Raw genomic sequence first — 14172 nt, forward strand, 5'->3', positions numbered from 1 at the left:
CCCCTGGCGAGAGGTGCCTTCCGTTACCGTTTGTTGTCAAAGGTTCAATGGCCTGCCTGGGCCTGCCTGCCGAAGCCACCGATCCGATTTCGTCGGAAAATACGCGTAACGTTATCAAAACACGGTCGCATGTTTGAGTCATTTTCACAAAAGTTTATTGACTTTTCGGTAATATTTTGGGTGGATATTGGTCAGAAAAGAATGCTCTTTCCGAATATGTAGGTTTCAAAGCCATTGATCAGCGTTTTCAATACGTTTTGATGTTGTAAAGGACAACGCACTCCGCGCGAATCAAATTTTCAAATTAATTTTTCATTATTAAGGAAACGGTACGGATCATCAGTTTTTGTTTGTTATTCTCTGATTACACATACATTTGTCTGCAAAATGGTACCACACCGATTTCATTCCGTCAAGCCGTTTTCCAGCGGCACCGATTTTCCCGTCACAATGCACGAAATCGGTCATTTTTTGACAACCGGGGGTGCTGTCTTGCACGTGGCGCGTGCTATACTATGAAACCATATCAATACGCTAGGCCCATCTCTCCTCTATCCAGTGGTGGGAACCCCACCTCGCTACGGCAATCTGTCGCCGAGTTTTGGGACCGGAAAGTGGGCGCCGCAGGCCGGTTTTCGCCCGATCTTCGATTTGACCGTTTCCCGTGTTAACCCGGCAGGCGGTGGGCCTACCAGCCACCTTCCACGCGGTGGGGGGGGGGCACTTTTTTGCCCCCCCCCCGTATCTCCGAAACTACTGGACGGATCCGAAAAATTCAAACGGCGTTCGATAGCCCTGTCAAATTTGTTGAGGGAAACCAAATTTCATTGACCTCGGGGTCACCGATGACGTCACAGGTCAGGTCAAAGATAAAATGTTTCACCGTTCACAGGGCTTCTAGGGAAAGCGCTATAACACCGAGTAAAACGCATTTTGTCGAAAATCAGCGATAAGGCGTCAGTTGTCTAGTACATATGTTGCTATTAGAGGTCACTGGTCATACCAGGTCAGGTCACAGGTCAGGTCACCAAAGGTCACCAAGGGTCACCACATGAGCCCAACTTTACTAAGGTTATGTGATGCATGTTTTATGGCCAGTTTTTCATTTCCAACTCAATGGTGTTGTTTATAAGAGCATCAGGTACGGTTTAGGTCACTTTCTGGTGGAGGTCAGGTCAAGGTCAGGTCAAAAAAGGTCAAATTTCAAAGTTGATATTTTTGCACAAAATGGGTATCGATTCGATGCAGCTCGTCACGGGGAGTCTAATGGTGGTCTTTGTTTTGCGCTACGAGGTCTAGAATTGCTAAAAATTGAGTTTGAAAATTTGACGTCATCAATTTTGAACAGTTTTTTCGCTATAACTTGGCCAAAAAACGAGGTATCGATCTCAAATTTGGTATGTAGATAGAAGGCGGTAGGGACTATCACATATATTCCGGTTTTTTCGAAATTCAAAAAACTTTTTGGATTTTTTGGCTATTATATTCAAAAAATCTATTTTTTGATTTTTGGGGGTCAAAATCCAAAAAATTTGAAAAACCGAAATAGCAGTTTTGTAGCCCTTTTGATTCCACACCTTTTATGTTTAAAACATTTTTCTGTATCTCTAAAGCTGTAGGCCTGACAGCTCTTCCCGCGAAACTTTTTTTTGGGTCGAAAATGGCAAAAATGACGTCACTCTTACGTCATTAGCGGCCAACCTATCATAGCCTTTGGAAAAATTTTTGGTCACCATGTGCGCTAGCTGCTCCCGGGAGGGTACTAAAAGTTTGGTGACGATCGGCGCAGCGGTTCTCGAGATATATCGAAAAAAGTAAAGGGGGGGCAAAAAATTGCCCCCCCCCACCGCCTGGAAGGTTAACCCTATGGCGCACGCGAGCGGTTAAGCCTATGGGAGCACCCTTTTGCACGTGCCGACGGCGCACCCCTGGGCCAATCCGTCCCAAATTTTAATACAAAGGCCGCCCACGCCCACAGATTCGGCATGCCAAATTTCACGCCGATACGCGGCGCCGTTCCGGCGCATTAAGACACATAAGGCATGACAGTCGTACAGACATCTTATAATTCATAATATAGACTAGATGGCCATGTTTGCGCGATAACTGTATGGTATCTAATTGATTTTACGGGTTCTGTAGTGTGTACCAAGTTTGAGAGAAATTGGCCAAGCCGTTCTTGAGATAGGAAACTGCTCCTTTCCAGGTGTGCACGTGCATTAGCATTTAGCACCCTACATATGGTAATGTGTCGTTCGATATGTGCCCGTTGACAGTCCCAAAATTCAGCACAATCGGCCCGGTAGCGGCTGAGTTATTGCAAGAATAAATTCATTTTATTTACTGGCGAATTCCCCTGGCGAGAGGTGCCTTCCGCTACCGCTTGTTGTCAAAGGTTCAATGGCCTGCCTGGGCCTGCCTGCCGAAGCCACCGATCCGATTTCGTCGGAAAATACGCGTAACGTTATCAAAACACGGTCGCATGCTTGAGTCATTTTCACAAAAGTTTATTGACTTTTCGATAATATTTTGGGTGGATATTGGTCAGAAAAGAATGCTCTTTCCGAATATGTAGGTTTCATAGCGATTGATCAGCGTTTTCAATACGTTTTGATGTTGTAAAGGACATCTTCATGTTAATTTTTCATTATTAAGGAAATGGTACGGAGCATCAGTTTTTGTTTGCTATTATCTGATTACACATACATTTGTCTGCAAAATGATACAACACCGATGTAATTCCGTCAAGCCGTTTTCCAGCGGCATCGATTTTCCCGTCACAATGCACGAAATCGGTCATTTTTTCGCAACTGGGGGTGCTGTTTTGCACGTGGCGCGTGCTATAATATGAAACTATGTCAATACGCTAGGCCCATCTCTCCTCTATCCAGTGGTGGCAACCCCACCTCGCTACGGCAATCTGTCGCCGAGTTTTGGGCCCGGGAAGTGGGCGCCGCAGGCCGGTTTTTGCCCGATCTTCGATTTGACCGTTTCCCGTGTTAACCCTATGGCGCACGCGAGCGCGTGCTGACGGCGCACCCCTGGCCCGATCACGCCCAAATTTTAATACAAAGGCCGCCCACGCCCACAGATTTTGCATGCCAAATTTCACGCCGATACGCGGCGCCTTTCAGGCGCAATAAGACACATAAGTCATGACGGATCACGCACGCACGCACGGACAACTTATAATTCATAATATAGACTAGATGGCATGTTTTGCGCTATAACTGTGCGTTTTGATAGATGCTTTTAAGGGGGCATTAGTTTGGGTGTGGGAACTTTGATTTTTATTTGTCTTATTTTGTCGGAGTTGGATATTTGTTTGAACGGCATGGTATGCTGGTGCTGGTTGCGGGTTGTTAGAGCCTTTCTCATGGTTTGCCTTTAACGAACTCAAAACCACCCTACCCTACCCTAACCTACCTATACCCTACCTTACTAATAACCTACACGTAGTTACCCTTCTCATACTCGATTAAAGTAATGTACCAAATTTGAGCGCAATCGGCCCAGCCGTTCTTGAGATATAAAACTGGCCCACTGCACGTGCGCACGCGCAAACTGAGACTCCAGATAGCTTGTGCCAGCCACCTTTCTAAATTGTCTCCACCAGTGAACAAAATTTGAGCGAAATCGGCCCAGCCGTTCTTGAGACGTATAAGAAGACCCCTCACGTGCGCACGTGCAGTCGATCCACCCTACCTGTCACAAATGACCATACATCGCCAGGTTAATGCCCCCTCCACCCACAGGCCAAGTTTCAGCGCAATCGGCCCAGTAGTAGCTGAGTTATTCCTAGTACAATAATGTGCTGTTTACTGGTAGGCGCTTATTTTCAGTGTTTGGAATTCCCCTTTACGGGCGGTGCATTGCAGCCCATGCTTTGATAGCTATTATGAAAAGTTGAATGGCCTGCCTGCCGAAGCCATCGATCGGATTTTGTCGAAAAATACCTGTAACGTTAACAAAACACGGTCGTATGTTTGAGTCATTTTCACAAAAGTTTATTGACTTTTCGATAATATTTTGGGTGGATATTGGTCAGAAAAGAATGCTCTTTCCGAATATGTAGGTTTAATAGCCATTGATCATCGTTTTCAATACATTTTGATGTTGTAAAGGACATAGCGCTCCGCGCGAATCAAATTTTCAAATTATTTTTTCATTATTAAGGAAATGGTGCGGATCATCACTTTTTATCTGCTATCCTCTGAGTACACGTACATTTGTCTGCAAAATGATACAACACCGATTTCATTCCGTCAAATTTCACAACCGGGGGTGCTGTCTTGCACGTGGCGCGTGCTATACTATGAAACCATGTCAATACGCTAGTTCCATCTCTCCTCTATCGAGTGGTGTAAACCGCTTCTCGCTGCAATCACCCATTGCCGAGATATCAAGCCGGAAAGCGAGCCGTGTCGGCCCGATTTTCGGCCGACCGCCGCTCTCGCCGACACCATGCTATCCCTATGAGTGCACCCTTTTGCACGTGCTGAAGGCGCACCCCTGGACCAATCAGCCCCAAATTTTAATACAAAGGCCGCCCACGCCCACAGATTCGGCATGCCAAATTTCACGCCGATACGCGGCGCCTTTCAGGCGCAATAAGACACATAAGACATGACACACGGATGGAGATTGGACGGACAACTTATAATTCATAATATAGACTAGATGGCCATGTTTGCGCGATAACTGTACGTTTGGATAGATACGTTTGAGGGGGCATTAGTTTGGGTGTATGCGGTTATATTTTTATTTGTATGAGCTAGGTGAAGTTTGACATTTGGTTTTAATTGAACTGTATGGTATGCTGGTGCTGATTACCGGGTTGTTTGAGTCTTTCGGATGTTGGGCCCTTATGCACTCAAACTTAACATACACTACAATACCCTACCCTACCCAGGATGGATGGATGGACACACGCGATAACTGTACGTTTCGATGGCTATTGTTCATGGGGCCATTAGTTTGATGTATGAGGTTATATTTTCATTCGTATAAGTTAGGTGAAATTTGATACTTTAAAGTGTGCTGGTGCTGATTACGGGTTGTTTGAGTCTTTCGCATGCTGGCCCCTTATGCACTCAACCTTGCCATACGCTACACTATCCTACCCTACCCGGAAGCTCTACTCAACACATACCAAACCATACTTTACTTCTTGCCTTACCCGTAAGACGCTGGTTGTATCAGTCACCACCGCGACTAAGAAGATGCTGTCGGAGAATCCAGCGCAGCGCTCGTGCGTCCTCTTGCCTTCCTCGGGGCTGACACTCAGTCATGTCGTGATAAGAAGTGGAAGCAGATGCAGTGGGCAGGTGACAGCACATGACATGTTTCTGCAACGCAATCAAATCTAGTGAATACAACAGTGAAATACTTACGTGTCGCTCTGTGTGGCTATTAGCTTTTACCCCGCAACCCGCCACGTGGAGGCTGCCACATCGGGTTGCGTCTCTATCTAACCCTCGCCCGCACATGCCATTTTCCCATCCTAGAACGCACATGGGGGGGGTGGTTGCCACCCCCCCCCCCGCGCCATTTCGTTCCTGTTGGAGATAGAGCTTAGCAGTAAAGACCAAAAAGATTCTTTGGGAAGAGACGAATCCAATGATACCCAGTTTTACCTTCTCAGGTCAGTCATTGACCTTCCAGGTCAGGTCAAACTAAAAAATGTTGCTGTTTTGGGTCACCGTTGGATATCAAGTGCGCTGCTTATCAAATACCGATGACGATGCTGTTTTCTGGTGCCAAGCCAGCTAGAACCTCTTTGTCACACTATCCGACCAGAATTTTGCTGCTGAGGTCATTTCAGGTCAAGTTAGGTCAAGGTCAATTATATGTGTTTGTATGTCTGTGTGTGTCTGTGTGTATACTGATGTGTGCACCGATTGTTTTTGGGTCCATATCACATGAAATCATGATCTGAGAAGCTTTTACCAAAAATGCAGTCAAAAAACTTCACAAAAAGTAAATTCAGCTTGCCTAAAACGCAATTATCTTAGATGACCTAGGTTGACCTTAACCCTGACCTTGACCCCTGTACATCGTCGAACAACATGTTCCATGATAGGTGGGAGGTAAGACTGGCAAAAAAGGCCGAAATCAGGGTGTCAAAAGCTCACAAGGCCCATGGCAAACGCAAGATGTTGAGAATTGGCCATTTGGGTCATGACATGACCTGAAAAACAAGGTCATATCTCCGAAACCGAAAATCACAGAAACTTGAAATTTTCAGTGGACATCAAGAAAGGATAGACGAGCAGCTATACGAAAAATCAGCCCTCTAGCTCTAAAAATGTTGAGTGCAGAGCAGAAAGACTGCCTGGGGGGGGTGGCAACCACCCCCCCCATGTGCGGGCGAGGGCTAACGCCCGAGACCCCTCACCGGGTGCAGAGCGCACACCTCTGGTGAGGGAAGACACGGCGGCCGTGGGCAGCGGCAATAAGGCCCCCCGAGAAGTACTCGGTGTGTGCTACTCGCAGCCGATTGTATAGCTGGGGGCAAACGCCCATTGTTAGATGTGCTGTCAAATATCGAAATATATCATCAAATATCAAACATATCATCAGACCATATCAAATATGTTTTAAAACATGCCACTCAATGCATTGATTTATCCTCAAAATATAAGTTGCGCTCGCGCATTGGAGGTCACCAAAGCCAGTTGCGGGATTATGTTAATGTGTAAATTTTCCACTTGACGGCGCATTGGCTCGCCAGGATTTATCCGTCCTGCATCACGGTCGGCCGGCCGTTTTCTCCTCGTTGCTCCTCGCTCCTCCTCTCCACGTTGCTCGTAGCGCTCTGGCTACCCGTCGCCTCTGCGACCCGTTGATCTACCGGCCATCACCTCGGCCCATCACCTCCGTGTACACCACATTGGGTGTTGCGCCTTGGCCACCTCTGGGCAGCGCGATCCTCAGATCCGCCGGCCGGCCGACCCGCGATGCAGCCACGTACAGCTGCCCGTGGCTGAACACTGGCTCCTCCAGAAAGACCGCGACCCGACCGAGCGTCTGCCCCTGGGCTTTGTTCACCGTCATGGCGAAACCTGGCCGCACGGGGAACTGGCGACGCTCCCAGCGGAAGGGAAACGCGTCATCCGGGGGCTGGAGTGGGAGCCGTGGAATAAGCACTTGCCTTCCGGCGTTTTTGCCGCAGGCGATAGTGGCCTCCATGAGTCGCGGGCTGATGATACGACCAGCGATAAGTCGCGTGCCATTGCACAGTCCGTCAGTGGCGGACAGATTACGAAGTAGCATGAGTGGCATGCCTGGCTTTATCATCAAGCAGTGAGGTGGGAAGCCGGGAGCGCACAGAGTGTTTAGATACTCATGTGGAATATCCAGCTGCTCGGCCTCCTCCACCAGACTGTCGGCGCTCAGCAGGCGGACGGCCTCTCCGGGGAAGCGCTCGGTGACTGCGGCGTTCAGCTCGTCGACCCGAGTGTTTCGCGGCGCGAGCACCGCCCGCGACGCCATCCACTCCCGGTCACCGTGTCGCCCTGCCAGGTCATCAAACACCCAGTCAATGACAGCGTCGATATCGGCGTCCATCACCAGGTGCGGGGGCAGCTGAACAAACCCATCCTCGGGGCCCTCTGCGCGCCCCTCTCCCAGCTCGAGCAGCCAGTCACAGAACGCCCGCAGCTCTGGACCGTCCGGCCCGGCTGCCCGCCGCGCCCGCATGTTCTCCAGCAGCGGCGCCACAATGAAGTGACGCCACAGCGCTGACCGCCGCAGACAGGCGTCCACCACCTGTGCGCGGGTACCGTGCCTGAAACGGACAAAAATATGCATGTAAAAACGCGCCGATACGGCCACTTATGCTCAGAAATGGCTGTTTAGCCGGCGCCCTGGTGGGGGCCTAAGCCACAGGGGAAACACTAAAGCGTTAACATTTTTCGGGCAACGTTTTTCTGCGAACCTTTTTCATCAAGATTGTATTGTCGATTTTATCAGCGACGCATAACGCTCGTTGAGACGCGTCGAATGAAGTATAATCTCACCTCAAAAGACCGACTACAAAATCTGACCTAGGGTCGAGGTCGTGACCCTACCGGTAAAGGTCACGTGTCATAACTGTCGATTTGTATCATTTAGCTGAATCCATCTAACTAACGTGTTTGCATCGCTCTAGCATATTTACCTAAAGTTATCGCAAAAAAACTGCTGAATGACCCGTTTTAATCTTAATCTGGAGATCCGTTGACCTTATGTGACCAGATGTAAGAAATAACTCACACGATGCACAATGGATTTATTTTCGGCCATAACAAATTTAGCCCAGCTTTCTTTACTGGGCTCACTGTGTGGAAGAGTGTGAGTGTAAACTGGCGAGTGTGGTCAAAAAGCCCCTCCCACCAGGGCGAAGCTATAGAAACCACAAAGCATGCGGTCTACGATCAATCCGCTGCGGCAGTGAGTTTACGACGCTGGCATCGATATAAATCAGTGAATACGTTTTGAAGGCATAGCGGTTGAATGTTCATGGCTACGACTTATTTCACATGTTAAACTGCAATAATGTGATTGCGCCGAAGAGCATTATATCAGTCGTATTCAATTGCACATTTATAACAACAAACGTACCACAGCTATTTTTGTATATACTTTTTTCTCATACACACTGAACGCCTGTTGTTGTTAGTTACCTGATGACTGGGAGAATTTGGCGGAAATCCCCGCCCAGCACGAGGACTTTTCCGCCGAACGGCTCCTCGCTGCCAGTGACGTCACGCAGCGTGCGGTCGAACGCCTCCAGGTGGTGACGGTGGGCCATGGGGGCCTCGTCCCACACGATGAGCGCCGTCCGTCGGATGAGCTCCGCCAGCGGGCTCTGCGCGCTGATGGCGCACGTTGGTGTCGCGTCCACCTGCAGCGGTGCCTTAAAACGCGAGTGGTATGTGCGCCCGCCGTCCAGCAGAGTGGCAGCGATTCCACTGAAGGCCACGGCGAGCGCTACCATACCCTGCGAGCGCACCGCCGCCAGCAGCGTGTTGAAGACGTACGTCTTTCCGGTGCCGCCAGCGGCGTCCACGAACACGGCCAGCGGACGCCGCCCGTCGACGGCCGTCATCACCAGGTCGAAGACGTGGCGCTGCGGCGGCAGCAGGGTGGGCAGCTGGATGGCCACCTGGTCTCTGAGCGCTGCTGCGTCATACTCCAGCTCCTCCTGAATGAGCCGCGGCAGCTGGCGCAGCTCGGCGGCCTGCTGCAGCTCAGCCGCCCGCGCCCGCTGATCGGGCGTCACCTCCGGCAGACCGAAGTCTCGGAGCTCTTTGCCGGCCTGCTGTAGCTGCCGCTCCAGGTCCACCAGTGTCAGAGCAGCGCGCAGCTCGTCCGGCAGGTCGCGATGACGACGGCCGAAGTCATCAGACATGGCGTCCAGGTGACGCCGGAACAGCTCTGACGGATCGGCTGGTGCACAGAAGAGCAGCAGCGTCACGAAGAGGCGCCGGATTTGAGCCGGCATCTGTGCGTGCGCCGCGTCCTCCATCGTCACCTCCCACTCGCGGTCGTCCTGCAGAAGGCCGCGCAGGCAGCACGCCTCACGATAGGTGGCACAGACCACGCCGTCCACGGTGCGTAGCTCCTCAAAGGACGCCGCCCCCGCGACGTGGTGCAGCAGCACGCGCAGGTAGAACACGTCGCCGTGACGCGGTGAGAGGCTCACCACGCGGCCGATGGCCTCTGCCGCCTGCTGTTGGCGCCGTTTGCGCCACACCTTCTGGCCGGCCTGCCAGGTGTACCGGGACGGGAAGTCCGGGTAGAGCAGTCGGCGGCAGTCCGGGTCGGCGGCGGCCGACTCCCGGTTATACTCCAGCCAGGCGGTGAGGTGGGTGCGTCGGGCGGCCTGAGCCGCCTGCCGCTCCTGTCCCGGCTCGAAGTACACCAGCTGGTGGTCCTCGAGGTGCACCTGTAGGGCGACCACGTTCGGCTGCCGCTGGCTCATCGGCACGTCGAACAGACGCCAGCAGGCCTCACTGGCGCCGATCGAGCGCATGTCCTGGTACTCGGCGATCTCGTCATCGCCGCCGATCAGGTTGTCAGCGCGCACCATCTGGCGGTCCGGGCCCTTGTAGATGTATCTGAAAAGATACTTCACACTCTGCACCGAACAGCACACCTCCACGTTCACGTGTGCCTCATATTTTAGGGACAGGTATGGACAGTAGGGTACCACCCACTGATTGGTGATGAGCCGTCCGTCACGCACAAACTCCTGGCCGCCCTCGACCGCCGGTCGCCGCCTGTAGACAGGGTACGGATGGTCATCCCGCCACTCTGTCTCGTTGGCGAACGGCTTGGGGAAGCCCTTGGAGCAGCGACCGCCGTCCATGCAGGCGGCCGTCGGGTTGGCGGCGCCGCACTGGCGATGTACCATGGTACTCACCACGATTTCGTGCAGGCGGCGCGCCTGGTCTGACCTGGCTGGGTCGGGCAGTTCCGCCGTGATCACCGCGTCTACGTCGTCGGCAGTCCGCGGGCGGTCCTCCTGCCGGACGATGACCAGGATATGGCCGTGCGGCAGACCTGCAGGAAAAATAAATAATGTTTCAAACGTCGATTGAGATAGAATATAACATGAAAAAATGGACTTCAGGTCGAGATGATGACCGAACGTGTCATAACCTATCGAATACAACGCGTTGCATGAGATAAAATATATGACCTTAAAAGTTGACCTCAGGTCAAGGTCATGACCTAACGGAAAAATACATTGTTACTTATCAATCGATCAGAGATGGTGAATTTCACACAACCCAGGTGTTTTCAATGCTCTGCCATGCATCAAGGAAAAGGTTACGTCGAAAAAAACACAGCGGTGACCTTCTTATGACCCAGCATGACCTTTCGAGTCACTGCTAGCTATTAACTGCACTTAGCCCATTGCAGATAGGTAAAGATGTTACGATTCTTAAAATATCTTGCGGTGTAACTTGTAAGCTCGACCTGACCGTAAGTGAACTGAGCGCTAAGGTTATGCACACGATGTAAAATTGATGCATGATGAGCTCGGTTTTCTCACTCCCCACCCCCCACACGCACACAAATACAAACATTTAGTGCTTACCTCGTTTTTGGAACTCGACCACCATCAGCATGGAGACACAGCGTCCGAAGATGCCGCTGGTGGTGAGCTCCTTCAGCAGGGCCTTCAGCTTCAGGTGGAACACCCTGGCCACCAGATCGGGGCGGGACTGCGCATCCTGGCCGGGCAGGAGCGCCGCCTGGATCTCCGGCCAGTTTGGGTTGCAGGTGAACGTGACGAAGTATGTCGGCCGCCCGTACACTCGCACGATGGCCATGGCGTCTTGGTACCTGAAACGTTGAGATACGGTAAAACACTTAATGAGGATAAAAATCATATCCAAAGGCTGACATCTATACCTATCACAACGCGACCAACTGGTTGGGGGGGGGGGGGGGAGATGGCATTGTGTGGATGTTTGGAATTGTGACCTTTCGTGACCTCACGTCCCAAATATGACGTGATCAGCATTCAAAATACATTCCTTCCGTTCTCGAGAACCCGGAATTTCCGTAGTTCATCAACACGGTAATATATGCAACCGTTCAAATTCGAAAACAAACAATCTCGCATATTCGGGCAAGGAAGGGAAAGATCAAAATAGCCAGTCCAAGTCATATACGTTTAAAAAGTGTTGAAAAACGCTAATTTGAGCGCATTATGTGACTTAACCCGCACTCCGCTGGGGCTCCTGGATTTCAACGCCCAAATGGGGGAGGGAGGGGGGGGGGTGAAAACACCCTTTCTAATTCGGCTCCTGGGCCACGTATCGATATCGGGTAGGCGGTCTTTGAAAGAGCGTCGAAAAATGTGACGTAATTACTTCGGTCACTTTTTTGGTCAGGTCACCAGAGGTCATAAACTACCAAATTTCGCCGATTTTCAGGTCGGAAGTCGACAATTGTAAGCAGACCGGCGCACAACTCGGAAGCCAATAAAGCAAAGTGCCCCGAAAAAGCACATCTGATAGTCCTATTAACGCTCTTTCAGGCAATTCCTCAGTTTTGACTAAACGTGAACAGTTTTGCCTGCAGGGAGCAAAACCACCAAAATAGGCGATTTTTTTTTTAAGCGGAAACAGTTTTGGTCGCAAAATTGATTTTTCGACGCTCTTTCAAACACCGCCTACCCGATATTGATACGTGGCCCAGGAGCCGAATTAGAAAGGGTGTTTTCACCCCCCCCCCAACCCTCCCCCAAAACCGCAGTAGGCTGTTCAAACGCTCCCTATTCCCCGGCAGGGCACGGGTTAATCATCGAATTCAACAACTGATTTGTACATAATAAGCAACAATGCAATGCGCTCGTAAATAGCTTACCTGCGTTGGTAGTACCGGGGCCCGCCGGTGAAGGAGGCCGGCAGGATGACACGCTGACCGACGCGGTCTCCGCCGGCCAGCTCCCTTTCGGCGTCCCCCGGCAGCGCGTCCTGGAGGCGCTGGTACAGCTCTGCACGCAGGCCGGCCTGGTTCCGTGCCAGATACAGCAGACGCTGTGTCTCTACGCGCGCAAAAGCCATGCACACGTACTCCTGAAACAGGCGTCCTGCGCGGAACAGTGAGTCATCGAGATCGGGTCGCAGCTGCAGCCGATGAGCGTAATACTGCATCAGCGTCACGCCCCTCACGTCCCCGCGCCCGTTTGCTACCGCCTGCCGTAGGTCCGGCTGCCAGCCGTCTGTGCCAAACGGCAGAAGGAGCACGAAGTGCAGTGCCTCAAACGCCCGGTGCGTCTCATTTACCGTCTGGAGGAACGGACCTTCGGCATCGGCACGGCGACGCAGCACGATGTCCTGGTGGACGGGCTCCTCGTCCATCAGCACGGCCACCTCCCGGAACCCCTCGGCGCGGTTGTACCGTCGGGGGTGCTGGTCGGCCGGGCGGGCGTCGGCACTTACCACCAGTCTCTGCTGCTGAACCTCCTCCTCCGGCAGCTCGGCGGCGTGGATAAAGTCCTGCACATAGGGATTTACCTGACGCAGCAGAACCTGCAGCTGTTCGAGCAGCGTCAGTAGACGCGCCCGCTCTGGCTCGCGGGTGCCGCGGGGCAGCGGCACATGTCCGAGGCGAAGGGCGGCCTCTGCCGCCGGGTCGTCACAGTCTGGGTCATTTACGTAAATCTGGGCGAACGACGGCCGCTCCCCGTCTCTGGCCTGCAGCGGACCGACGCGGTGATACAACCTACCTTGTATGATCACTGATGGTGCGTACCCACCGTCCGCCGGCCTCACCTCTCTCGTCATCATAGACGCCAGAGACAGCGCCGTGTTCAGGCGCCGGGAGTGCTGCCTGAATGTGCGTGCCTCCAGCGTGTCACCCGTCCACAGGTCACGGAGCAGCGGTGGCGGGGCCGGCAGGGGATCAAGGTTTACCTTTCCCCCCGAACAACAGATAGTGGCCCGCTCCTCTCGCCAGAGGAGGGCGCCGCAGTGCGGACATACCGTGTCGCGTGCCCCCGTGTCAAGCCTGGCCACCGGCTGGCGACCGGACAGCACAGAGTCGGCGTCACAGGCGGCTCGATTGGCCCGGTCGGCCCTGCGGCGCCCCTCCATGTGGCCCCTCGCGTCGGCCGCCCGTTCTGCGTCACGTACCTCGTCGGGCATGTCAGCCCGCCGCTGTCGCTCACGTTCAGCGTGCGCTGCTCTGTCGTCGTCATCGAAGGCCGCCCGCCGCTGACGCTCATGTTCAGCATGCGCTGCTCTTTCGGCCTCATCGAAGGCCGCCCGCCGCTGACGCTCACGTTCAGCATGCGCTGCTCTTTCGGCCTCATCGAAGGCCGCCCGCCGCTGTCTTTGCCGTTCTGCGTCACGGAGAGCTTCAGCCTCCCGCCTGGCCTGGGCCATCCTTTCGCGGCGCCGGCGCTGAGCGGCGGCATTGGCCGCCCGAGCCGCACTGCCCCGGTCATGGCGCGGCATGGATATCTAATTTAGATGGGGAAAAGTGCAGAAGGCAGGTGATAATTTTGGGAAAATTACGAGGAATTAAGCAATTAACAGGTCTGGTACCCGAAATACTATCAATCAAACACCTCAGCGTTTGAACGATCGAGCAAACGAATTCACAGCAGGGCTTACTGAGACGATCAACAATCAGGTGAGCAAAGATAATACGCAAAAATGCGCAAAA

The 14172-nt window shown here is 52.6% G+C and overlaps 1 protein-coding gene across 1 annotated transcript; it reads right to left on the reverse strand.

Moving 5' to 3' along the window:
• Nucleotides 1-6461: 6461 nt before the first annotated feature.
• Nucleotides 6462-13649, reverse strand: LOC122383095. The gene is made up of 5 exons (XM_043369214.1): nucleotides 13488-13649; nucleotides 12367-13199; nucleotides 11090-11337; nucleotides 8667-10548; nucleotides 6462-7789 (listed from the first exon to the last, which is right to left on the reverse strand). Exons 1-5 carry the CDS (start codon nucleotides 13647-13649, stop codon nucleotides 6850-6852), a joined length of 4065 nt encoding a protein of 1354 aa, XP_043225149.1. The 3' UTR covers nucleotides 6462-6849.
• Between the last annotated feature and the right edge of the window lie 523 nt (nucleotides 13650-14172).

This window comes from Amphibalanus amphitrite, unplaced genomic scaffold (genome assembly GCF_019059575.1).
Source record: "Amphibalanus amphitrite isolate SeventyFive unplaced genomic scaffold, NRLGWU_Aamphi_draft 000155F_arrow, whole genome shotgun sequence".
Taxonomy (NCBI): domain Eukaryota; kingdom Metazoa; phylum Arthropoda; class Thecostraca; order Balanomorpha; family Balanidae; genus Amphibalanus; species Amphibalanus amphitrite.